The sequence below is a fragment of the Amblyomma maculatum genome, chromosome 4 (assembly GCF_055883805.1).
Source record: "Amblyomma maculatum isolate TAMU_Amacu chromosome 4, ASM5588380v1, whole genome shotgun sequence".
Classification (NCBI taxonomy): Eukaryota; Metazoa; Arthropoda; class Arachnida; order Ixodida; family Ixodidae; genus Amblyomma; species Amblyomma maculatum.
The window spans coordinates 144,761,488-144,789,105 of NC_139347.1; the positions used below are offsets into that span (position 1 = coordinate 144,761,488).

Genomic DNA, 27,618 nt, shown 5'->3' on the forward strand with positions numbered 1-27,618 from the left:
TAAATTTGGTACTATTATTATGTTTTTATGTGCAGTCTCTACCATACTTTAGGAACCAATAATTATCGAAAAGCTCCTTGAAAAAATTAATGCTGCTATAGCTCTATTTTTTTTTTTTTTTTTCATTATGCTCAAAGCCATTTTTATTGCTCTAGGAAAAAGTGGAGGCAAGATCGGGGGATGCAGTGAGACAGGCTCACGCAGCCATGAAGAATGCGAAATGCTGTAGTTCGAGCAGCAACGGCAGCAGCCCTATGGCCTCTTCCGTCAGTCAAGGTGCTCTATCAGGACCTGACCGTGAGTTTGTAGATGTAAGAAAAGTAATGTTGTGTATGCTGGCTTGGGCATGGGTTCAAGCTTCAGCCCTGATTTTGATTAGTTACCTTGGCCTAATTCATTTTCTTTACGTGTCTACGCAGGCAGAAGCTGGGTGTGCACTCCACTGCAGTGACTTTACCTTCGTTTCCAGTCTGGTTGATGGACGTGGCTCCTCCAGATCTCATTCGTAAGGAAGGCTGCTCAGCAGGGGATGAAAGTTGTAGCCCTTAACAAACAGCTTGACTTTGAAGGACGCAGTTCACTCTGTGAGGACAGAAACAAATTTCATAACTTTACAGCAGCTAGGTTTAGCATTTTATTGTTCTTTTAGGTTAAATTAGTGTTAAGAGTGCTGCCTCCCTTGAGAAGGGCTGTGGGCAAGTTGTTCGTTGAAGACGTTTCTGTTACTTCTAATCAAGTTGAAGCACGCAATATCATCTTCTTTCTTGTAGCTCTTCTTTGAAGCGTGTGCGGGAGCGCACATCTTTAAAGGAACGATAAATCTAAATGCTGCCACGAAAACCTGACTCTACAGTTTCTTGCAGTGGGCCATTGAACCACTTACGCAGCCCCTTTTCAGGCAACATTAATCAAGCTTTAGAGTAATAATTGACTGTACAAGGCTCGAAAGTGGAGTTCCAGAAACAAAGCCGACAATATTCACGTTACAAGACTAGGCACGCGATTAAATGCCTAAATTTTATTGCACCAACAGACTGATGACTTTCCTTTCAAGAAGGTTTGGAGGGTAAAGGGTAGGGGTGTGCGAATATCAAAATTTTTGAACATGAATATCAAATATCTGATTAATGGGACAAAAAAGGTTAATCTCGAAATTAACATTGTATTTGCAAACAGACTAAAGCAGAAGTGCATATGTTTATTTCAAAATTAACATGGTATTTGCAAACAGACTAAAGCATAAGTGCATACAAGTGTGTACCCTACTGAAAAATCCAGTATAAATGTTTACGCAGGATTCTGTATGCCAGCTTTGTTTTGACACAGGAAGGACTCATGGAACCTGGTGCAGCTGTCACATTGCTGCTGAACACAGTAAACCCGTTAATTCAGTCTTGAAGGGACCTGAAAAATGTCTGAATTAACTGAAAGCTCGAATTGTCAAATGGGCTAGAAAATTGCCAGAAACTATTACAGTAGTTCTTATCTGATGAACACCTGTACAATGGATGTCTGCACTTGAGATGGAACTGTAGTGAGAAAGACGATCTTCGCCGGTTTCGTTAAGTGCTTGGTCTCTTAACAAAAGGGAAGGCGGTCCCTCTTCACGAAACAGCCCCATTGCATTTTGAGTATGCTTCACTGCACAACCAATGCAATTTGCAATTGCTTCGAAGCACGCAGTGCGGGGGGAAACTACAATATTTGATAATTTTGTAATACAGTTAAACCTCTGTGTAACGAACCTCCATGTAGCAAATTCCTCAATATTACGAAGTTTTTCAATTCCCCAACGCTGCCCCCATTGAAGTAAATGTATCTGAAAACTCCATGTAATGAACAGGTCGCAGCGCTTGACCTTGATATAACAAACTCGTGGCGTCATCTGTTTCTTAACTAGTGCTGAGTTAGTGGAAATTTGGAATAACCCCACAAGTTTCAGAGTGATAAAACACAAAATGAAGTGAGAGGAATACTTACTATAGCAACGAGTGACCACAGTTGATATAACGTGCTGTGTTTCAGCGTCAACGCCGCATCTCCGTGGCAGACGCAGCAGTCTCGGCTGCTTTCGCTGTCGGAACATGGCACTACAATAGTCCATGCTGAAAAGCTGCAAAAGAAGTTTAAAAAAAGACACGGGGCGAGCAGCGGCGCTGCCACGCAGTTGCTCGCGAGCTCCCACGCATTGGTAGTGGGAACAGCAGAGCGCTTGTGCGACATGACGCACGGGTCTAGTGGGCCGGCAGCGGCAGCGCCAACGCACACGCTCTCCCACAGACTGATTCCTTCATGGAGGAAGGAATCCTCCATCCCCTTTCCCCGCTTCCTAGTAGACGCGTCGCGCGTGCCGCAGAGGAGGTGGAGGCTGTCGCCGCAGTCGTGCCGTGCTATCAGCGCGGTCGCGAATCATCCGCTTCTATGACTTCAAATAATTCTGATTAGTTTAGACATCTATAAAGTGGTTTATTTTGCACCGATTCTCAATCTGGTTGTTCTACATAGTCATTTTGGGTCTTTACGCGCAAACTGCATGTAACGAAAACCTGGATGCAACGAAAAATCATGGACATTCTATAATTTCGTTATGACCAGGTTTAACTGTAGTTGGAAATTTCAAATACAATTTAACATCGTTCATAAGTTTTTCACGAGACTGGGAAGAAAAGCGTAACAGCCGGGAAAATGCAACAGTGAGGAAAGTTCCGAAAATGAATGAAAACAGTGCAGCTTTGACTTGAAACTATTTATTCAGCTTAAAAAGGAAAAAAAAAAAATCTTCCTTAAAAAAATTGAGAAATATTGATTGTCATTTCTTTCACCTGCTAGAAAGCACCACGCGTTTCTCAAGAGCCTGGAAGGCCACATTGCTGTCAGTGTTGCTTTGTGATGCGATGTACCTGCGGAGGAGGCCCAGAGCCACGATGGCTTCTCCAAAGCTTGGTTGTGTCAACTCCTCGGAATCGTGCAGCTCATGCTCCTCGTCATCGCAGTCAGTGCCTTCACTTGTGACCGAATTCGCAACGATCTCGGCAATGTTCTGGCACTTTAACGACACGACGGCAGCATCCACGGCGACGTCGTAATATGTGACTCCGGAGGCACCAAACACATTCATAGCCTCATCTAGCTCTTGATCACAAGATACTTCCGACTTCAGCCTCTGTGGCAGTTTCCATTTCCCCGTCAATGCAGAAGCCACACAGATCAAAGCAGGGCTATGCAGTTGACGTACTCACTGCAGTCCACATTGAAGCAACATAGTGCATAGCTTCAAGTACTGAAATAGATGTAGGTTGCTGTCCGCGATCAATATGCACTAGAGTGTGCTTCACAATGCACTTCCTGTAGGCACGCTTTAGGTTCTGTATGATGCTGGCATCTAACGGCTGCAAATGGCTTGTAGTGTTAGGTGTAAAAAAACACAAGCTTCACGTTCCGGAGAAATGACAGTTCCCTCGGGTGGGCCGCACAGTTGTCCACAAAATGGAGAACATTTCTGCTCTGAGAACCCACCTTGTTGTCAAAGTACCAAAGAAATTCTTCGAACAAAGAACACGTCATACATGCATGACTGTTGCTTTTGTAGTGACAGGGCAGCAAGTGAACATTCTTCAAGAACCATGGGCTCTGATATTTTACATTTACCCATGGCTTTAGCTTGTCCAAGCCATCCATGTTACAATGAAGGAGTATTGTCAATCGGTCTTTGCTGCATTTGCCTCCATGGCATGCTTCGCTTTTCATGCTTAATGACTTTGATGGCTGCACCAGGAAGAAAAGGCCTGTTTCGTCAGCGTTATAAATGTCGTGAGGCTTGTACCCCATTTGTAGCTGATAGTGTGGCCTTCCAATCGTCAACTGTTTCCAAGTTGACACTTGCTGCTTCTCCGCTTACCGTCTTATGAGCGATGCCATGCCTCTTTCGAAAACGGTCTATCCCGCCGTTCAACGCCGTGAAGTGTGTGATGCCCGATCTGTTGGCTATGTCCATTGCCTTCTCATTCAGAATGCTCCCGTCGAAGTTGACACTGGCAGCGCTAGCTTGCTTAAACCAAGTGAGAACTTTGTCGAAGTTTGCAAACTTGCTGCCACAAGCCTGCTTAGCCTTCGGGCTGAAAAGCACGGCATTCCCATCTATTTGGGCATGGTTCAGGATGATGCGGTTAAGCATAGAAGGTGGCAGACCAAGTTCTTTTGTAATATCCACTTTCTTCCGCGCTGGTTGCCTGTCGACTGTGTTCAGTATTATGGCTAGCTTTTCCTCAAGGGGAAGCACCTTCCACTTGCACGACGTCATTGACGCCATCGAAGCACGACAAAGACGTTACTTTGACGGATCGACTGGTTCGGCGATGGAGAAAAAAAATAAATGAGTTCGAGGCTATGGTGGCTTAACAATTTGATGGTATAGCCACCTAGAGCCAGCCTCTCCAACTCGCGTGCGGCTTCTTGCCACTAGTTCCATAGCCAAGCCTGGCGAAGACTCGTCAAAAGCCAAAATAGCCGCTGGCATGCATTGCTCGGGCTGATTCGGGGAGCCAGGTTGCGACATATAATGCGAGAATATTTTCACTGTTACAATGTAACTGTGGGGTTCCCAATACATTGCATCCTATGGGAGCTATGCCGGGACCAGATGAAAACGACATAACAGATGGATAAACTTAGCAGTGAGGAACGTAACAGCAGGGCTCTACTGTATCAGTTTCTTCAAATAATAAACATTCGATTCGTGATTGAATATTCGCACATTGTAAAGGGCAACCACTGAGTCTGGATTCCTGTCGTTTCAAGAGCCAGGGGGCGTTTTCTTATTCCCATATTTTCCTACATGTAAGTCTCGTTTCTTTTTTTCTGAAAATTTCATCCATGTGTTATATTTATCATTGCGACCTATGGTCTGCGCCCGAAAAGGCTCCTGTGCGCTGCGCGATGTCAGCGGTGCAGGCTAAGAGACCCAGATGGTCAAAATTAATCCAGAGCCCACACAACTGGGACATCGCTCATAGCCCACATACCACTTCGGGACATTAAACCCAACAATTTACAATTTCTACATGGCAAAGTATTGGGTGGGTGGCGCAGGCTTGCACCCAAGCTGGAAGGTGATTCGACACAAATGCACGCCATCTTCTGCCATGCACTGCATTTAAAAGAGCAGGAAAATGTGTTGTTCATTTTAAGATTGTAGCTTGCCAATAACAAATTTTAATTTTCGAGCCACTTCCATTTGCGTTATTTCCATCTGCCATGGCACCTTCGTTGCACTGATTGCTGTAATGTTATGATTATGATGACCGTAGTAGCGTGCTTCATGCGTGCTTCATATCTGTCACATCGTGTCTTATTGCTCGCTAACCATGATGCCGGCTACGAGGAGGAAAAGTTAAGACATGAAATTCAAGCTGCTTTCAATTTGCCGAGGAGCAGGGGTACCGGACTGCATGAGGGCAGTGCGAGGTTAGCGAAATAAGAATCTGGGGACTTGTGCAAAACCACCAGTGTGCTCCGGACAATGAGGTCCAACATGAAAAAAAGTTGCATATTTCCCCTCACTGCTTCAGCCCCTACTTCTCTTCCTTTTTCCTCCTTTCCTTCCCCCTTATTTTTTTCTGTGATGGTTTAGTCTAAATGCTGTGTTTAAGTGCATCCATCTGTATATCAAAGTAAAACATTTTTGAAAAGTACTGTTCAGATATTGGACGCTACATACTGTATTTGCGCGATTCTAATGTGCACCATTTTTCCCGAAAATAAGCATTTAAAAATACACGTGCACTACAGTTGGACTTAAAACTGAAAAATCTCAAAACCGAATTCTCGAAACCCGACGAAGCAGCTCTATAAACCATAGCAAGCCACATTGCCATCGGTATCAGCAAGCCGGTGAACTTCCGGCATGAACGCTTCTGGTAATGCGCCTCTGTTTGTTGGTTGAGTTGTGTTTGTCGAACTGCTGATGTGTGCTCAAAATAATGGTATCATGGCTTAAAAAAGCCCATAAAGGATCGCGTGCATGTCGTGTGCATAACACCCAGCGGTTGACTTCACTCATTGACTCCGTGAGCAAGCCCTGGCGATCTCAAGAGAGCGATGCTCGGGAACATTGCGAGATGGATTCGCGGCTCGTGGGAGGCTCTCCCGCTAGTAATGGTCATGCATGCACAAGATGACCTTTTGTGGTCGGTGAACAGAGACGTTCATGTCTCGTGGTGAACAGCCTATGACGTTCATGTCTCGTGGTTGTGTTTGTGTGTGGCAGTTTTGTTCCAATAAATGTTTTAAGCAATTTTCAGACGCTTGTTCAGTGCATTATTTCTTGTTCGCAGTAGAATTGGCACCAAGTTATTTTCGTGGTTTTCAGGTGGTAAATATTACTGCACATTAACATTATAATAAAGGGTGCGTTAGAATTGTGCAAATACAGTACATCTGTGTGAGCACTGCCTATAACGAGACAAGTGAATATGTGGCAGCCACTGCAAGAACATATTTTTATTGCACATTCTCACAGTGTGATCTTCAATGAGTTTTCTACAGAGTGAACAGGTGCATCTTATACACGGATGCTACTTATCTGTGTTTCTTTGAGGGAAAAACTGCCGCTTGGAGGAGTATGCTACTAATAAAAAGGTGCGGCTTATACACCAGAAAATACAGTAACAGGAGGTATCTTGGTATCGATTCCCAGAAAGCCCCTCTGTTTTCCATTAGCCCACAGTTTGCACAACATATGAACCAGCTCCAGTACGAATATGTGCTGACGGATTAATTCAAAGATCAAGAGTATTTGGTGTTATCTCGCATAAGATTCCATGTGAACTTGCTTTTTATCGGGATGCAATCCTGCTTGTCACCAGCTGTTGTAACCAGTGTGGAAAACTCTGTCTTTCTAAAGAGCGAAGGGAGAAAATGAAATATAGTCCAAGTGGCCATTTCGTTGTCATTTTATTGCACAACCCATATTTTCATTTTTATTGCGAAAGCAATACTACTCCAGGTTTAGAGCCTTCAGCGTAGCGCGGCCGGTAGCCACGTCTTACCCACATGACGCTGTGACATCACACCCCACGTGGGCTGCCAACTTGGGTCTCTCATTTCACATGGGACGGTTATGTCAGAATCAGCCTGCTAGGATCCTGGCATTCAGGTTACCCCTATAGACAAGCCTCATGTTTGTAAACAAAGGTGGCGGTGAGATCGGCAGCGACATGGAGTGTAGGCAAAAACGCAGCGTGCCTGCTCAGCGCCAAGCGACGCTGCTTTCAAAACCAGTTTGCACGTGCGAATATTCTGAAGCGTAAGCTTCGTTTGTGCATAGAAATAGTTTTGTTTATGCCTGGAGAGTAGTTCAGCACTTTATCAGCCGATTACTTTTGGAATTACCTGGCGTTGAGCGCTGAATTGGCTTCCTTCTCCGTGGCCTCAGCAACGCGCGACTACGATGGGCGACTGTAGTGACTGAGTTAAATGAAAACTAGAAAACGCATTGTATATGAAAAAATAACAGCCAACATTGTTCAACTCCCGTGCCTACTGCTAGCGCATGCAAGGACGACGAATGAATGACTGGAAGTGTGTTTTTCATGACTACTCTTAATGGGCTTTCTGATACTCCAAGCACCTTCACTCTAAAGAACAATATATTACCGACAACTACAGTCGAACCCGGATATATCGAACTCGAAGGGGATCGCGAAATAGTTCAATATATCGATAATTCGATATACAAAAATCGGCTTGTGACGGCACTTATGATGCGAAAAAACGATACCGTATTTGTCGCGCAATCAACCCACTCGCATAATGAACCCACCCTCCACTTTTGCACCTGAGAATTTGAAAAAAAAAAAAAAAAATGCGTTAAGGCCAGCTCGCTCACATGCAAGCGACTAGGCGATCTCAGCGACGAGCGGCAGCGACAGAGTGAAAATTTTCAAACTCGTTGGAACTGCGTCCCTCTCGCTGCTCGAGCCACCGCGGCAGCTCAAAACAAGGTTTCTGTGTCGCCATTTTCGCTTGCATGTCGATGGCGCGCGTCAGTCCGTTTCGGTCCTCTCATCCACAGTTCATTGGCAGCGTGCCAAGATGCTGCGCAGCGATAACGTCAGGGCGCGTTTATCTTTTGATAGCTCCTGTGGTGGTGGGGAGCGAACTTGGCAGAGTGCCTGTGATGGCTTGATTGCACAAGCCTGGTTCGATTTATCACGCCGCGCTTGGGGCGGGCGTCATGATCGCAGCAGCTGACCGCGTGCTTTCACTGATTCATACATGCAAGGATAAATGATAAAAAAAAAATAAACAACCCCGCAAAAAAAAAAACAGAACTGCCGCTTCTTAACATCCGCAGCCGCCATATCTTACGCTACGCCGCGTGTACAGCTAAACGATAAAAAAAAATGACTCTCGCAAAAAAAAAAAAGACAGCTGCCGTTTTTTAACATTTGCAGGCGCCATAGCCACATCAGCCGCCGCGCCGCCGCACGCAGAGGGTTCGCAACACACGCTGGAGAAAACGTCCGACGTCTGTCTGAAAACGGGCTAAGCTGGCTTGGCGCATGCGTTGCGCGTGCTGAAGGAGAGAGATAGCTTGGCAAAAGAATGGGCACACGCACGCACATGGCTTGCAAACGTCATGTGTTGGCGCGCGGGAAACGACAACTGCAGATGCGCGCGCCTTTGGGGAATGGGCGTGGCGCTGCAAAGACCAGCTGTCGCCTTCAATTCCTTCCGCGCGTGGCTTGAAAACGTCACGCGGCAAACGGCCAAGGGGGATGCGATCGCCTTTGGGGAAGGCACACTTTCCAGTACGTGGTGTAGAGTTCGATATATCAAACGACCAGTGAAATTGAGTTCGATAGATGACGCGGCTTTCCTATACTTTTACATGGGATTTTCAAGGGGATATTTCGTGAGTTCGATATAACCAAAATTCGATATATCCGGGTTAGATATAACTGGGTTCGACTGTATAGCAAATTAGAAATTATATTTCTAGTTCAGTGTGCCGGCAACTTAAGTCAGAATTTCACTGAATAAGAACTCAATCTTTTAGTTCTTTGTAACATATTCGCCTATAGTGTGCGCTGCCAATGTTTTATCCTGCTCGATAAAAAGTCGTTTCACGTCTATTTCATCGTACAGACGTAGCCAAGGTCATTCATAGGTTAATAGATACATGAAGGCCAGTTAGAATGTTCTCTTTTTGTTTTTGTTTTTCGTTTTTAGGAGAGGTGCATGAACGGAAATGCAACATTCTCCACGATCGCTTGCAGCGAAATTTGCACGATGTGTTAAACTTTTTTAATATACTCTGAAACTGTTCATTCAAAAATGCATCATCTTATCTGCTTATTTTGCACTCTTCATAGCCGATTACTCTTTAGGACATTAAATTGCATGTACCATATATACCATACTTAAATATATCCTGCTTGATCAGAGCTATGTTGTACGTGGATATTTATTTTGTTCGTCAAAATCTTAATGACCTTCAAAAAGAAAGTTTTGAGAAATCAAGCTGCGTGGCTTTGCCCGGATCTTAACAATATTTGCTTGCCTTCTATAGGGCTGATGATGAAGAGTCACTCGTTGAAACTCACGAAAGTGATATCAGAGAAAAGCTACTTCACAAGTTCAGCTCTGTTTCGGCAATATAGCGCTGGAGTGACCGGTCAAACTAACAGCAGTTACCTTTGCAGCAGCTTTTGTGTCCTTTTCTGCACGAATATATGTATGGGCACAACTGAATGGAACTCACAGGGTGGCGTCTTAACTTGATATATTATATACAGCAAAACGTGCACGAGCTGCATGCATTTGCTATTGCGCTATTTATCATGCGGCCGAAAAGCAGTCACGACAATTACGAGTTTCAAACGAACTGATGAGGTTTCTGAAGGCAATCCGTCGCCGAAGGATCTACTTGTCGCGTTCAACGCTGCTGCCCATCGCTCTCATATTTGTCCGACCGCAAGAAACGTGAAAAGAGGTGCTATTTTCCTTTGTGTGCCTCGTGGCGCAACCAACCACACCACAGCTTGCAGGAATATTGGGAATTATGCCCGAAAACACAGCAAGCGCCGCACATCCAATGCAGACGATCCGAGCTTTTGCCTACACCACGAAAGTCACTGCTGTCGCTAGCGCCGCTGCATCTCCGCTGAGGTCACGGGCTGACGCTTGTCTATAGGCCACTAAGGCACATTCATACGGCTTCATTAATAGCTCATTTTGGCAACTGCCTTGGACTTAATTCTTTATATTTGAATCAAGTCTTAAATTAGAGTACCAATGTGGTGATGACATCACCGCGTTCAGTTGACCTGGTGGTCACTTGTGAATGATGTCACCTTGACTGCCATGGTGGACACACCGTTGCCACCACCTTTGCTCACACGAGGGTGGTCACGTGGTTGCAATTATGTAACACTAGACAGCAACGCTATAATAGTCTGTCACATACTTGGCTGCCATCTTGAATCTGTGATGGACTCGAAATTTACTAACAAAAGTAGTAAGAGCTAAGGTTCTTAAAATGCCCTCTAGGCAGGAAGTGTGTGACCACCGCTTGAAGGGACTGGGGTTCTTTCTAGCTTCCTGTATGCGGGTACGCCTGTGCCGGCCTAGCACAAGCTAGCACACATAGGCAGTGCACAGTGTGGAACCAGAACATGGGAGCAGTTTGCGCTATGCTACAACTCTATATTGTCGACTTATAAACGAAATATGGGGAGCAGTGGAGCCTGCGGCACAATGCTGGGAGGGGTCGAATTCCTTCTAGCATGCACAATGGTGTCGATGCATCACCTAGGTGTGTGCTGTTGTCTGCTGTTTGTATTCAGGAGCCAAGGCCCAGTCAGGCTTGCCGTCTTTTGCCTTGGCTTCTCCTTTCTTTTAGAAAGAAAGAAATAAACTTCAACTCCAACCTCTTCCCCACATCCTCTGCGGGCTGTGGTGCGCAGGCTTTTCAAGTGTGCATTTTTTAGAGGCCAATTCAACCTTGTCTTGTTCCCAATTCTATGACCTGCTCCAAGAACTGTGGCAGCAGTCCACAGAATTGCTCCGCTGCACACCTCCCCACTCTTCCCTATTCTCAAGGGATCCTCAACCACTTCCACTGCGCTGGTCCAAAATGGGTCCCTGACACATCCACAGCTGACACCTATTGAGTTAAAATATCTACTGTGCTCATTGTTCCATGCCATGTGTTCTGCAACATGTGCATTGATGGAGTACAGTAATGCGGGAACCATCAATGCCAGCAAGTAATACTCGAGGAAAATGCAGGGCTTCTGTGGACTCAGAACCACAGATGGTGTTAAAGTATCTAGAGAAGCAAAATAAAAATGGAAGCAGACTGTGGTGCCCTCAAATGCAATGAGTGAATTCGAGAGCTTAATGCTGAATCAGTCGTCCTTTTATTTTATCTTTTTAATTTCATTGTGCCTCAGTTAATTCATATGAAATGTGCACTGTATGAGCTGTTCGAATTTCTTCTTTTATAGCAGTTCTGTGCAAACGGCACCACTCCTTTGTGCATTAAGAAAGGATGGTATTCTTGGACCACTGGGGTGTATATAGAGGTACCGGGGGTTGAACCGCGCTTCTCCCTCATGCAAGGTGCTTTTAGGGTGATGAACAATGAACGTATAGGGCACCTTTTAAATAGAATGGTAACCATTTTTCTTTAGCTTGGAAAAGTATTCTGGATACATTGTAGCAGCTTATGGAGTCTGCATTTATGCTATGAACTTCATGTGCTTACTACAGTAAAAGCTCGTTAATTCAAATTCCACGGGGCCGCCAGGCCAGTTCGAATTAACCAAAATTCGAACTAATGAAAGTGAGCAAAATTGAAGGCGTCTGATGCCCGGAGGGCACGAAAAACATTTATTTAGCAAAAAAGTCTGTTATCATCTTCTGCTTCTTCTCTCTGAGGGCTACCGTACTCACTCGGTCTTCTAGCATGCGAATGCGACGCAGGGAGTCTTCTTCCCCCTCTTCAAAGCTGAAGAAAAGGCGCGCGACATTCAGCGCTCCCATAACTTCTGCCGCGGATGGATGCACGGGCTCTTGCTCCTCGTCGTCGTCCTCGTCTTCTGCCTCTTCTGGGACAGACTGCTCCCCAACAATTTCAGCGACAATGTCCTCATCACTTAGGGCACCGCACACTGCTGCATCGCTGTCTACTCCAACGTAATCATCAAAACTGACGTCCTGCAGCACAGCCGCAGGCAGAGGCTCCGGACTCCCATCGTCGCCACTTTCTTTCATACTTCCGGCAGCAAAGCCACAGTGGTGGAAGCAGTTTGCAATTGGGGACGGCGTGACCTGCTCCCATGCACGCACCAACATGTGCATTGCTGTGAGCAATGTGATGGTGCTGGTCTTCTGGTTTCCAGTGCACAAAGTCATGCGCTCGATCATGTGGCGCCTATAGAAACATTTGATGTTTCTGATCACCCCCTGATCCATCGGCTGCAAGGCCGCAGTCGTGTTGGCAGGCAAAAAGACGAGCCTTGTGGCCTTCAGCTCGGCGTCGACATTGTGTGCCGAGCAGTTATCCACAATGAGGAGAACTTGACGCTTCCCTAGCTCCATCCTCCGATCGAATTTCAAGAGCCATTTTTTAAACAATTCGCCCGTCATCCACGCCTTGCTGTTGGCGGAGTATTCCGTCGGCAGCGTCCTAATGTTCTTGAAACATCTAGGCTTATGTGCCTTGCCGACAACAAAAAGAGGGACCTTCTCCGTCCCGGTCATATTAGCGGCGACCAGAACAGTAATCCGCTCTTTGCTTCGCTTGCCGCCAGCGCAGCTGTCCCCTTTAAATGCTACTGTTCTGTCGGGCTGGAGCTTATAAAACAAAGCCGTCTCATCAGCATTGAATATATCATGTGCCGAGTAGCTTTCTAAGTACTGCTGCAGAGCACCGCTTCGCCACGTGGCACAAGTTTCTGCATCCACTTCTTTGGCTTCTCCAGACAACACCCGGAAGACAAGATTATGTCTGTCTCTAAAGCGGTGAAACCATCCTTCGGAGGCGACAAAATCTTCCACATTCAAGCGCAGGGCGAAATCGGCCGCCTTCGCCATGATAATTGGGCCGCTCAGTGGAATGTCAGCGCTTCTCATTTCTTTCACCCACGTGATCACAGCGGTCTCAATTTCCGGATACTTGGCTAACCGAAGCCTTTTTCTGTTGCTGGCGAAATCTTCGGCTTCATAGGCATCCTCGATGGCCTTCCTATTTCGGACGTACGTCGACAACGTGCTTGGTGGAATCCCGTGCTTTTTCGCGATTTCCACTTTGCTGGCCTTCCGTTCATCCACCTCACGTAAAATAGCCACTTTCTCCTTCACCGTCTTGGCACAGTATTTCCCACGCGAACACATCTCGCGGACACAAGCTCACAACAAGCGGCGTACAAAACGAGGGCTCACGAAATGCAACACGAAACCGTGGTCGATAACACTAAAACGTCGTTCCTCGAAGGAGTCGCGGCAGGAAAGACTGTTTAGTACTTGTTCCAGCACCCTAGCGGCGCCCCGATGGTTGTGCCATCTATCGTTCTGCCGTGAAAGCTTCCAATGATGGTTTTTAACAGCGCCGCTTGGCGGCGCGCAGTTCGAATTATGGGTGGCGGCGCCAATTTTTGAGTGAATTAACGAGCTGTTACGCGCATAGACTTCTATGCACTGCGGACCGGACCACGATGACTATTTCGAATTATCCAAAATTTCAAATTAACGAGTTGTGAATTAACGAGCTTTCACTGTATCTAGTACTGGAGACTTGCTTGAATGAATAGTACTCTGGTCCTTTAACTGGCCCATATCCGGAATGTATTCACTTCTAAGCAAAACCTTGTTGGTATGTTTTTTTTCTTTAAATGCAGAAAAAAGCGTATTATCTGGGAAAACGTATGGGTTGAATAGGTTGATTTTGAAAAAAAGTTTAACTGTTGAATGAATTACGGAGGCATATAGAATTCAGACTTTCACTGCATAGCATTTATAGACATCCAGTATTCACAGCTCCTTTTTTCAGTCCGTATTTGCGTTGTCCTTAGTGAGGAAGATTTAGTAACAAATCTGGTTTGTAGAAAGCAATGGCGATCTGGGATCACCTCCTTGGTTGCTTCCAGATGCTTTGCCCCCTTACACCAGTGACGTGTTTTTGCTCATGTGTTGCTTTTGCCAGACCCAGCCCACTCATATGCAGGGGAAAAGTTATCAAATGTTTCACCCCTGTACCCGTAAGGAATCACAAAGGAGCTACCATGTTTCTCCTCGTGAAGTCATGTTTCCGCGGAAATGGGCGACTGGTATGTTTTTTTTTATGCTTTGTCCATTTGCACTTAGGCACTGTAGGAAAGCAGCTTTGATGGATGAGTGCTGCTGATCAGTTTTTTATGTCGTGAGTGCTGTTAGAACATGTCCAATTTATTACAAAATGTATTATGCGACCACAATTTGTCGAAATTTTCGAACATAGTAACCAGGAAATCATGTTACCTGAGAACATATTACTTGGGAGAAAAATAGTGAAACTGTGAGAGATGCTTTACTGCCCGCGATTTTGAGCATATGAAACAGGAAATTGTATGAACTGGGAATGTCTCAACGAGGTGCTACTATCGACAGCACATGGTTGTGCACTGGTCCCGTCAACTTTCAGGGCATTCCTGATTTGAACAGCTTGTTGCTCTGTTTTGTATGGAGCAGACACTTTCATGCTGTGCGAAATGTCTCAAGTTTGACTGGTTGCTTTTACGTTGCTTCTATAACCTTTGCACACCGTGCAGGCACCTTCACCAGGACAGATGTAAGCGTCATGTGCGACTGGTTGACCGGCAGCCGACGTGTGCACAGCCTGGAGTTGTGGTCTAGCAGTGCCATTGCGGGGCTCCTGGTGGACACCCTGGCTGGGGCGCTTGAGGACAGCTACACCCTCACTCACGTGAAAGTGGTCGAGTGCTGGAAGAACAAGGCACCATGGCAGAGGGTCAAGCACCTGGTCAGTTGACATGCCCACCCCGCCCCCCTCTTCCCACGATGACATTGCCAGTACAGATTGTGGTGCTGGTGGAATACATTTGTGGGTGTGAGAGAAGTCTTGCCCCACTCTGTAGACCAGTACACACAAAAAAGAAATTGGATGCCAATATCTTGAAAGCTCTTTAGTGTCATCTGTTGGATGTAAAGAAAACCACAACTTGTAGACTGTTGCCACGGGAGTAACATGACACAGAGGGCGTACAGGAAAAGCTGCCAGTCGGCACTCCATAGATGTCGCACAACATTTTAATTACTGGCATACTGTAAAAACCTGCATATAATACGATGTGTAATTTTGGGATAGTAAAAACAGAAAAAAAAAAAACTTAGTTGTTGTTTAGCTCTGGTTAACCCTAGTTGAATTGCGAAAGCAATGGCGGAAGCTTCTTTTGCCTGCTACATAATTCCCACGTACCTGCATGTCGTAGCGGTAACGAGAAGCAAACGATCCTGGCAGGCTGATTCTGATATCACCCTCCCGTATAATAGAGCGACCCGAGCTGGCAGCTCCTGCCCATGGCATAGGGGTAACATGAATTCAAACGTCATGGCAGGCAGATTTCTTTATGAGGGACCACGGACATGGCCCACAGCGATGAGCGGTTCAACCTGGCGTAGTATTGCTTTTACAATAAAATCATCGTAGTATTGCTTTCACAATAAAATCACCTGCACATAATAGGAATGAGGAAAGATAACAAAACTATTTACTCCAAACTATTGTTCGTGGTCACCCCATGGCAGGTGTCGAATAACGCGATGCACCTTCATGTGCCGGTGCTCCTTCGCTCCTCCTCTTGCAACGACACACTTGATCAGAGAATTTCATGCACCGTGAGAAGAACTGCTCACATTTGCCCCGGCAGTCGCAGAAGCTTCATGGTTCTCTGAGCATTGTAAACCAGTGGGCTGCTTTCAGCTCGGATGTGGGACCGCAGCGCAAGAGCTGTTGCCTAGCATGCACCACGCTCGCGCTTGTTTGCGTCTAGCACCATGCACAGGTGAGTGGCATGTGCACACAGGAAGCGTTCTCGGACTTGGGGTTTTTGTGATCGTCATTAGGTGTATCGCCTGCATATGACCCCTTGCTAGAGGCATCTTTCCATAGAAACTTCAATGCCTCTCATCGCGTTCGGTATCCTGCATATCTTGAAAGTGTGGTTGACATGCTTTTTGGAAAAGCTGGCAAAAGGTTTACAATTTGGCTGTAGGTCATGATCAGCAGAGCTGGAGAGAGGCCCACGGGAGACGTGCAAAATACAGAGCTGCCTTCGCCGTCTTGACATCGTGTGAGGCATGCTCGACCTGCTTCCGGTCGCATGTGCACCACAAGCAGCATGGCGAAACCAAAATAATTGAAACAGTTGACCAATGTCACAGCTACCATGTTCACATGATTGTAAGCCGACCTAAATAAATAACTGGTTCAAAGGAAGTGAAAGGCTCAGTATCTGTCACACTTGTTTCTGTGGACACCTGAACTGCGCCGTAACTACTTTTTAAAATTCGAAAATCAGAAGTTGGGGAGGGGGGGAGGTCAACTTACAATCGAAATGAAAACATAGCACTACCAATAAGAGCAGCATAAACAATACCAGGGCAGCAGGAAGTACAGCATTCAGTTGCTCCGCGTGCTTCTCAGGAAGAATTTTTTTTTTTTTACTTTTTTGCACCCATGGAAGTGTCGATAGTTTACAGAAGAGCTTGGACACGTGACACCTCCAGGGAGTGTCAATGGTTGATGGAAGAGCCGACTCCAATCATTCGTTCTTTCAAATGATTGATGTTATCCTTATGTTTTTTGTTTTCGTAGCACCGCATCAATTCATTTTTTTTTTTTTGTGCCCTGATTACGTACCATTGCTCCAGTTTATGTATCTTGTGCTTGTATTTCATCATACTCTACGTTTTGTATGCCCCTCCTGCCTGGGCCTTTCACCTGCAGTATCTTATAAATAAAATAAAAATAAATAAACAAATACTGCTGCCTGGAGATTGCACATTTGACTTGATGTCTGGCGACACACTTCGTCATGAGCTCACTAGTCCGAAAAGCCTTTGGCGCCCGTTCACTGCAGCGGTGAAGAGGATGGCTATAATTTCTGGCGAAGAAACAACTGTGCAGTGGGCTGCAAGTTTGAAGCTTCTGAACAGGCTATGCAGGAGTGGCGATGGCAGCAAAGCAAAATTTACAGTTGTGTTCACCGTTCAAGCAGAAGTAACCAAAACCTTAATGTCGAGCCCGGATATATTGAACCCGGATAATTCAAATTTTGGTTATGTCGAACTCATGAAATATCCCCTTGAAAATCCCATGTAAAAGTATAGGAAAGATGCATTGTATAGTGAACTCCAATTTCACCAGTCGTTCGATATATCAAACTCCGCACCACGCACTGGAAGGTGTGCCCTCCCCAAAGACGATCGCGTCATTCTTGGCCATTTGCCGTGTGACGTTTCAAGTCACACGCAAAAAAAAAGGGGGAGAACAGTTCGGCGCCGCGCCCTTTCCCGAAAGGTGCGCACATCTGCGGTGATTGTTTGCTGTGCAGCAGCATGTGACGATTGCAAGCCATGTGCGTGAAGGAACGAGTGGGAACCAGAGCAGACGCAGCCAATGCAGCTGTGGTGTTCAAGAGAGGAGAAACAACACGATAAAATAAAGCACAAGCATGTGTTCATTTTTTCTTTCTCCCCTTCCTCTTTCTTTCCCTTCATTCGTAGCAGCACACGCTACGCATGCGCCAATAAGCCAGCTCGGCCTGTGGCGGACAGAACGTCGGATGCTTTCTCTAGTGTGTGTTGTGAACTCTCTGTGGGCGGCAGGGGCGGGCGATGCCCATCTTGTGTCGTGCTGAATGTGCGACGTAGCGTGGCGGCTGTGGACGTTAAGAAGCGGCAGATGTTTACATTTTTTTTGCGAGAGTTGTCCGTCTTTGTCATGCTTAACTTGCGGCGTAGCATAAGCTATGTCGGCTGCGGACTATAAGAAGCGACAAATTTGCGTTTTTCTTTTTTCGAGAGTCATGCATCTTTGTCGTCATGCTGAATATGAGACGTAGCGTAAGCTATGGCAGCTGCAGGCGTTAAGAAATGGCAGATTTTTTTTTTTTCGAGAGTTGTCCATCCTTACATCTGTGAATCGACGAAAGCACGCGATCAGCTGTGATCATGACACCAGCTTTTAGCATTGTTCGCTTCAACGGCGTTTGCAGCTAACATGCTTTCCAATGATTTTGTGACAATTGACACCGCCCGCCCCAAAACGTGGCGTGATAAATCGAACCAAGCTTGCGCAATGAAGCCATCATAGGCACTCTGCTCAGTTCGCTGTCTGCCGCCGCAGGCACTAACATCAAAAATATAATCAAAAGATAAACATGTCGTGAAGTTATCGCTGCGCTACATTTTGGCACGCTGCCAATAAATGAGCTGCGGATGCTACGGCCGAAACGGAGGGACGCGCCACCATTTTTTTTTTTCACATTCTCAGCGACAAAAATAGAGGGTGGGCTCATTATGCGAGTGGGTTGTTAACGTGACAAATATAGTATCATTTTTCACGATCGCAAGCGCCATCTCAAGCAGCTTTCTATATATTGAATTCAATATATCAAACTATTTTGCGATCCCCTTCGAGTTTGATATATCCGGGTTCGGCTGTACTAAGCTATACCTTGTGGCTACTAATACCTGTATGCAGTTTGTTTCCATAGATAAGTCCACACTGGAGCTTAATATTGATACTCATTTTTGTATGTTTAAGTATACTGCAATATCATTGCATTGAACATGTGATGATGCGTTACAGTAAAGCGCCGTTGATACTTTCCCGCTTCATGCTGTCATGGACAAGACGAAGCACTGTCGCAGACTTACAGGATATCGTAGAGCGGCGAGGCTTAATCGCCCTGCCCAGAGCCAGCTTGAGCAGAACATTACTCGTGATCACGACCGCTTCGTCTTCGTCATGGCTTAGTGCATAGATAACTTGAGCCAGGTGTGTGGCAATACAGTTTACTTGTTCGTACGCTCAAAATTGCAGGCAGTAAAAACGTCTCATAGAGTTATATTATTTTTACTATTTTAATTTCAGTGAATACATTCCTGTGTAGCATAGTTCGCTGACTGCTGCTATCAAAATTTTGACACTGGTTTCTTCACTGTGCCTGCGCTGCCGCAGTGGTGCAGTGGTTAAGATGTTCGACTACTGTACCCAAGGATGTGGGATACTAGAAACAGCCGCCACGTCCGGGGTTTGCTGGAGGCGAAAAGCTAGGCACCCGTGTGCTGTGCGTTGTCAGTGCATGTTAAAGAAGCCTAGGTGCTCGAAATTTCCAGAGCCCTCCACTATGGCGTCTCTCATAGCCTGAGTCACTTCAGGACTTTAAACCCCACAAGCCTAAACCATCTTCACAGTGCCTAGAGCCATGAGGGCAAAATATCTGCGAACTATAGCTGAGCGCTGATATACGTATGAGTGGGCCTGGTCTGGGGAAGGCTGCACGAATCACAAGAAAGCGGTGACAGCCAGCTAATGTAACTGCTTCTTCACACTACAATGATGCAAGGTGGCGAAGCATCTAGAAACAGAGTTAGTATCAGCTTGTCATGGATGACGGATGTATTGTGAAATCTCTTGCACACAAAGGGCAGTGCAAATGCAGACTGAATTCTGTGAGCAAAGAGGGAGTTGTTCATACTTTGTTTCAGGATATGCTAATCAACATTTTTATGAAGTAAAGGTGTCTGTAAATTTTCTCTTGCTTCATTGAGCAGTTAAAGTTTTCAGAATCCTTTGATTTGGATTGTAAGTTTTCCCAGATAATGCATATTTTCTTGCTTCTCTTTTTTTAGCATTTTCATGCTGCTCAGCAGAAAAAAAAATGTTTTGCTGGATGGTTCAATTTCATTATTGCTGATTTTGAATAAAAATGAGTACAGACTGGAAAAAAAAGTTAGGTACAGTTTTTTGGTTACAGCATAACATAAAAGTTCCAAAATATGTAATAATTTTTAGAAGTATTGTCATGGTGGAGATAGTAGAATGTAGTTAGTAATTATCTGCAAATAAGCTTTGTCCGAATATCAGCTGTCATCCAATTCAGACTCAGAGTACTGAGCCAAATCTGGGTACTAGAGTCATTGCTGCAATCTCGAGAGAAGAGACATCGCGCACGGCCATAGTGCTACATTACCAGGCACCACAACTGAAGCCCGATATTAATAATATCCCACGAGTGTCTGTAATAAGCACCATAAAGATAGAAATGAGCATTTTCAAGCTCAGTAAACTTGCTCTTTAAAAAAAACTTGCTCTTTAAGTAAAATGCTCTTTAAGCATTGGGAATAAACTAGAAGGAATGCCAATAAAGATAGAAATCGGCATTTTTGTGCCTCTGCAAGATATTGTCAGTACTGCGTGCTTCCACTGTGAACACGTGGAGGAACCGAAACCATGTCCTTGCACTGAGGATCAAAATCGAAATTCGTTCTTTCTCTCTGCAAGCCTATATCACACGCAATATTTTTAAGACTTCTTGTAAGTTCTAGAACATGGCAGCACCTCCCATTGAACATTTACCTTCAGTAGGCTGCAAAATTTGAAACGAAACTTCAGTGCCATTCCTGTGTTGGCCAAAACCATGCAGTAGGGAAATGCACCACCGTAGAAGGACTGCAGAAACCATCAAATGGTTAAGAAACGTGTAAATGAGGTTTTACTGCTTAATTCCTTGCTATTTACCCTGCCCTCTTAGTGTGCGTTTCTTTTATCATTCCTGTGTTGGCCCCTCTGGAGGCTGAAATGGATTAATGAAATGTAGGGGTCACCTGTGCAATGCAGGTGCGACGCAACAATGGTCTAGTGCAACGTGCAGCCGGGTTCGTTCTGGGCTCAGAGCTGAAGTGTGCCATCCTAGCCTATGAAGTGGTTGCACCGTGGCACCCACAGCTGCTGGCAGCTGTTCAGGACATGGGCTCCTTGGATAGAGACCAGGCTGAGAAGCACATTCGCGACGCCACCGACCGACTGCACGCCAAGGTAGGCCCCAAATTCATCTCTTGTTCCCTGAATGGCTGAACAGTACAACCTCATTTGACGCAGCCTTAAAAAATGATTCCGAGAAAAGGCATTTATCCATTCATCATCCATGGTTATCACAAATAGGATGCATCAAGAATAGAGTGCGAAGGCATTTACTGACAATTTTATTTAAGTCTCTTAAGTGCTTTTTAGCATGGAATCTGAAGATATTTGTGTAACGTTTCTAGTCATCTGCATGTATGGAGCCTGTTATGCAAAAAAAATAATTTCCTAATATACCTGGTCCAGTAACAGCAGAGGCAAAAGTCGTCGCAATCTGTTCTGATGCTCTGTCTGCCTACAAATGTGCACTGCCGAGAAGTCTTTCTTTCCGTTTCTCATCGTTCATACTTTTTGCGACTCACCAAGTGGCATCCGCTTTACTGAGCTTCACAGCTACGAAACAGAGGTAAAAGAGTGACCACTTGATGTGTGTTTAACTATTCCTCTTGAACATAACATTTGATTTGTCTTGTGCAGGACTCTCTGCTCTTGATTTTTGTCATAATCTGTACAGGTATTTAGAGTTAGATATTTCCTTGTGGTTAAAGTGCATTGCAGTTGCAGATAAAAAAGGTTAAATAAGCTTATATAAAATGTAATTGTTGAAATTTCATATAAGTTTCGGTGTATATAGCATAACATTTTTTGCTGCTCTGGCTCAGACTGCTGATGTGCTTTGACCAGGAGTGGTTTTGTGTGAAATGAACGTCTAGGTTCCTGATCTCTAAGCTCTCCTTTATTCAGCCCTCAAGGGACCAGGAAAAATGTTTGAACTGAAACTTATTATCAAATTGGCCTCTTCCCAACAAAGCCCTGCTACGTTTCGAGTATGCTTCACTGTATTACGTCATGGTGAAGTGTGCAATTTGCAGCATACCGCACATGTGGATGCACGCCAGGGATGTATGCATAGACATTACCACAACATGACGGTGTTCCAAAATAAAAATAAGCAGGCGTGGGGTGTTGTGAAGCTAAGGAAAGCGAAACTGAAACTATGAGACAGGTATATTTTGGAAATGGGGAACTTTCATTTGTTGTCGTACTTGCCATGGCACACACGAAGTGCACGGCCACCCTTGTTCTGTACAATTGAGGCTCGGGGAGGTCTATTTCAGTGGCTGCTGGCTGCACGTGTCGTACCTCAATGTGATCGCTTGTCCAGACTAACTGAAGCAAGGCCCGTCCATGTTCGAATTAACAGGCTTCCAATGCCATGTTGGGATCACGCGCCTAGCCTGAATTTGCAAATTAGCGAGGATGAAATTAATGAGACTTTTCTGAGTGTAGTATTAGAAAACACTCACAAATTAAAGGATGATTAAAAGCAGCGTAAAAGGCGGCTATATTTATAAAGAAAACTTTTTTACAGAGCTAAAAATGCACTCTGATACGCACATATTGCTCATGCTTCTGAACACTCGTATGCACCACACACGCTCACACACATACATGCACTTCTGTTGCTGGTTGCTCTCTCATCCACACTGTCACTGTCCTGGCTTTTCTCCTCACTAACTACAGCCATCTGCCTAAAAACACCCTAAATGCCGAGAACATAAAGAAGCATAAAAACACGTTCGAAGATGTGCTAATGGGTGCTAATGGCTTCATGCTTCCATGCATGTTTCAAGATCAGATACCTAGCTACAGGACCAAACAAACGCATTACCTGACTTTCATATGAACTATGAAGGGGAAATGTGTACAGTCTTCTATGGAAGACGAACTGGACTTTAGATTCATTCCAGTATGTCAGAGTTTACCATTGCGGGGTTCTACTGTACACTGAAAAGTTTTTAAAATCACTGTGTTTACAGCGCATTGCAAGCTTCAATGCAATGTTTGACCACATGAGCTGGGCAGTGGGGCATCCTCAAAATGCAATGAGGCTTTCCAGTGGAGAGGGCCTTGCCTACAGTGTGCGCAAAGTGAAGCACTTGATGGACTGGGAAAAAAACGTCCTTCTCACTTTGGTTTCATCTCAGACGCAGACAACCATGGCGCAGGTGTTCACTAGATAAATTGACTGCGATGCAAAAGGCTTTTGACAGTTCATTCAAGCCCATTCGATAATTCGAGCTTTCGCTTAAATGGGATATTTTACTGGCTCCTTGAAAGCTGAATTAACGACAGTTTGCTGTATTCAGCAGCAGTACGACAGTTCCACTCGATTTCATGGAGGTTCTTCCTGTACAATAAATACAGAATTCTGCATTACCTGCATACTGGATCTTTCAGTGGGCTATGCACTTATGTGCCATTCTAGAATAATATTTTTTTTTTTTTGCAATTGCAAATACTATGTGCATTCTGAAAGATGAACAACGGTTGTTGTTGTTTTTAAATATTTTAATAGTTTTTTTATGATCAAATATTCGATATTCAAAAGCATTTTTTTTTCCCATATTCATATTAGGAAATCTAAATATTCACGCTCCCCTAGGTAAAACTGTTTGTGTGCTGTGAATGCAAAACCATTGGAGGAATGTTTAGTCCAATCCAAAATTTCAGCAGCGGGCCAAGGCTTACCATAAACTTGAGTGCCCCCACCCCCCCCTTTTTTTTTTTTTTTTGATGTGGTAGCGCAGGCTAAACCTAAATTTTGGTGTTGGCTTCCAAATTTTGGCTGTGGCTGAAGTTCGACTTCAAAATATTCGGGATGCATGCCCAAATGTTTTTCAGATTGTCGCTGCCTAACCACATTATTCCCAGTAGGACCCTTAATACTGTGTTAATTCACCAACGGGTGTGGTAGTACAGTCAAACCCGGATGTATCAAATTTTGGTTATATCGAACTCGCAGAATATCCCCTTGAAAATCCCATGTAAAAGTATAGGAAAGCCGCGTCATATGTCGAACTTAATTTCACCGGTCGTTCGATATATCGAACTCCGCACCACGCACTGGAAAATGTGCCTTCCCCAAAGACGATCGCATCACCCTTGGCCGTTTGCCGCGTGACGTTTTCAAGTCACGCGCGCGGAAGAAATGAGAGGGGACTGTTCAGCGACGGCTGGTCTGGGCAGCGCCGCGCCCATTCCTCAAAAAGCGCATCCGCAGTTTTCATTTTCCGCGCACCAACACATGACGTTTGCAAGCCATGTGCAAGCCATGTGCGTGGGTGTGCCCATCCTTTTGCCGAGCTATCTCTCTCCTTCAGCACGCGCTACGCATGCGCCAAGCCAGCTCACTCCGTTTTCAGACAGGCGTCGGATGTTTTCTGCAGCGTTTGTTGCGAACCCTCTGCGCACGGCGGCTGACATGGCTATGGCGCCTGCGGACGTTAAAAAGTGGCAGCTCTCTCTGTTTTTTTTTTGGTTACTTTTTGCGAGTCATCCTTTCTCATTGTTGTGCTGGTCCGACGTTAAGAAGCGGCAGTTTTTTTTTTTGCGGGAGTCGTTTATCCTTGCATGTATGAATCAACGAAAGCACGCGGCAGCTGCTGCGATCATGAGGCGTGATAAATCGAACCAGGCTTGTACAATCAAGCCTTCATGGGCACTCTGCCAAGTTCACTCCCCGCCACCGCAGGAGCTATCAAAAGATTAACGCGCCCAGACGATATCGTTATCGCTGCGCAGCATCTTGGCACGCTGCCAAGAAATGAGCTGTGGATGAGACGACCAAAACGGAGTGCGACATGCAAGCGATAACGCTGGCGATTTCTGCCGCGGCGACACAGAAACCTTGTTTTGAGCTGCATCGGTGGCTCGAACAGCCAGAGGGACGCAATTCCAACAAGTTTGAAATTTTTCGCTCGTCGCTGAGATCGCTCAATCGCTTGCATGTGAGCGAGCTGGCCTTAACGCTTTTTTTTTTTTTTTATCAAATTCTTGGGTGCAAAAGTGGAGGGTGGGTGGGTTCATTATGCGAGTGGCTTGATTACACGACAAATACGGTATCGTTTCTTGGCATCGTAATACCGTCACAAGCTGATTTTTGTATTTCGAATTATCGATATATTGAACTATCTCGCGATCCCCTTCGAGTTCGATATATCCGGGTTCGACTGTATACACCGAAAGTTTTTGGGTGGGTTAAAGGGCCCTTTTCGAATGTGGCATTTGTAACAGCGGTAACACCACTGCTGCATTGGCTCCCTCTGGTTCCTTCACGCACATGGCTTGCAAACGTCACGTGCTAGTGCGTGGCAGCAATCACCGCAGATGCGGGCACCTTTGGGGATAGGGCGCGGCGCTGCCCTAGAGCAGCTGTTGCCAAATTGTGTCCTGTCATTCCTTCCGCGCGTGGCTTGAAAACATCACGCGGCAGACGGCCGATGATGCGATCTTCTTTGGGGAAGGCGCACCAACCAATGCGTGATGCTGAGTTAAATATACGGCGCAGCTTTCCTATACTTTTACATGGGAATTTCAAGGGGATATTCCGTGAGTTTGATGTAACCAAAAGTCAAAATATCCGGGTTCGATGTGTCCGGGTTCGACTGTATGTGCCTTGCTTCATTGCATCATAAATTTCGGTCACCATGGATCGTTCCCCCACTTATCCTTTTCCTTTCCCTTCGAACACAGGAACAGATGACAGGCAGAATTCAATACGCCTTACCTTTCCACTCTTGCTATCATTCAGTCATGTGCTTGCCGCTACAAATTTTTTTTTTTCGTGTGCAGTTCTGGCAACTTGCTGGCATAGTTAGCGAGGAACTGGTCTGTCACAAGCAGCAACTTGGCCCCAGTGGTGACAGCCCTGCACATCGCCAAGTGCAGCTGGATGATCTCGGCAGCAGGGTTCTGCTGCATATCAGCTCCTTCCTGAAGATTGCTGATGTGCTGCAGCAGAATGAAGATAATGAAGAAGCACTGGAGAGGACTGAAAAGCAGCATGGTCGGGGCAGCTCCAAGAAGGAGAAAGGTCGCAGGAACAAGAAAACCGGATGAAGGATGCCGGCTTCAGCATAGCTTGCACCTCTTGTCAGAGTGCTAAGAATGCCTGTGACCCTCACATTCGTTGAGTGAAGATGAATGCAGGTGTGAATGAGGCAAAGTGTAATTTTGTTTATTGCATACATCTTTCCCTGTTAGTACTCAGTCATATATTTGGAAGTGTTGCGTTGGCGTTCTAGAGGTGCATCCTAGATGACAAGGGTTGTTTAGTACTTTTGGCTCAGAAGTGAAACATTGCCTTAATCACAGAGCTGTTCTTTTTTTTTTTAATCATGGAGTAAGTGCCTCCAATGTAACATATTGCATCTCATTTGTATAATTTCACTTTCTACTAGTACCACAAGTCAGCTGTTTATCACAAGCAAATTCAGAAAACCATCTTGTTTCACATTGTTATCTCTTCTTAGCATTTGTTTTCATAGATTGCTATTTTGATCCCGAGTGAATTAGTTCTTTTAATATGTGATTACACTCAGGGTATGGCATATTTTGCTTTTGTCTACTGGCCTTCTATCATCAGGACTGCGAAGGATGACCATCCTTGGGAACCATCAGTGAAGTGCCTATTGTTAGTAGTATACTTACAAGTGCCACTGCTACGAATAATACCTCCCATATTAAGACTCTGCATTGCCCTGCTTTTCTGCACTTGGTTAGGATGACTGGTTGCATCTAAGATAGTGATAGTATTCGTTAAAGTATAAAAATCACCTAAGATGCTGGAGCTTGGGGTACGGACTTTGTGCGCATTGTATTGTACACACCAAGTGCAACTCCTGTGAACAAAAGGAGCTCAATACCACGCACATCCATGCACTCTTGTGAGAAATGCCAACAATTGATCCACTTTAGCCAGCTAGTCAGAACTGCGGCTAGAACTAGCTCTGCACTCTGAAGGTCCAAAAAGCAGTGGTCACATGCAGCTAGCTAGCGTCTTGTTTAAATTCACAGTGGTGCTTTACTTTCACTGTAAATTAGCATTCAAAAAATGAGATTAACCCCGCCGGGGTGGTGCAGTGGTAAGACGCCCGACTACTGTGCCGGAGTTCCCGGGATCGAATCCCGGCCTCGGCGGCTGCGTTTCGATGGAGGCGAAACGAAGTGGCGTCCGTGTGCTGTGCGATGTCAGCGCACGTTAAAGATCCCCAGGTGGTCGAAATTACTCCGTAGCCCTCCACTACGACCCCCCTTTCTCTCTATCCACTTTCACTCCCACCTTCATCCCTTCCCTTATGGCGAGGTTCAGGTGTCCACAGAGCAAGTGTGACAGATACTGCGCCTTTCCCTTCCTATGAACCAACCAACCAAAAAATGAGATTATTGCTGTTTGTTCATGTTAGAGCATTGTGTGCGAATAAGTAATTCATACTCGAGCTGTCTGTTAGTTAGGCGCGAGAGAAGTGGTTCTAGATATGATGCACATTGAATGTGCGTGTGTTCAGCCCGTCTTGCAATGACAGCATGCTGTCATGTTTGCTAGTCCATTTCTTGTGAAGAGCACAGACACCCATATACCAGGTGAATGAAGCGTTTACTTTGAACGCGTTCTTTGCTGG

The 27,618-nt window shown here is 45.4% G+C and overlaps 1 protein-coding gene across 2 annotated transcripts in view; it reads left to right on the top strand.

Annotated features, from left to right (window-relative positions):
* LOC146193250 (uncharacterized) overlaps positions 1 to 27,234 on the top strand; it is an 84,526-nt gene extending 57,292 nt beyond the window's left edge. For both annotated transcript variants that reach the window (XM_084602625.1, XM_084602626.1), the window contains exons 7-9: positions 14,814 to 15,025; positions 20,912 to 21,109; positions 25,790 to 27,234. In XM_084602625.1, the coding sequence (XP_084458751.1) occupies positions 14,814 to 15,025; positions 20,912 to 21,109; positions 25,790 to 26,056 (677 nt within the window). In that variant the 3' untranslated portion in view covers positions 26,057 to 27,234. The remainder of the gene's footprint in view (positions 1 to 14,813; positions 15,026 to 20,911; positions 21,110 to 25,789) is intronic.
* The last annotated feature ends 384 nt before the right edge of the window (positions 27,235 to 27,618 follow it).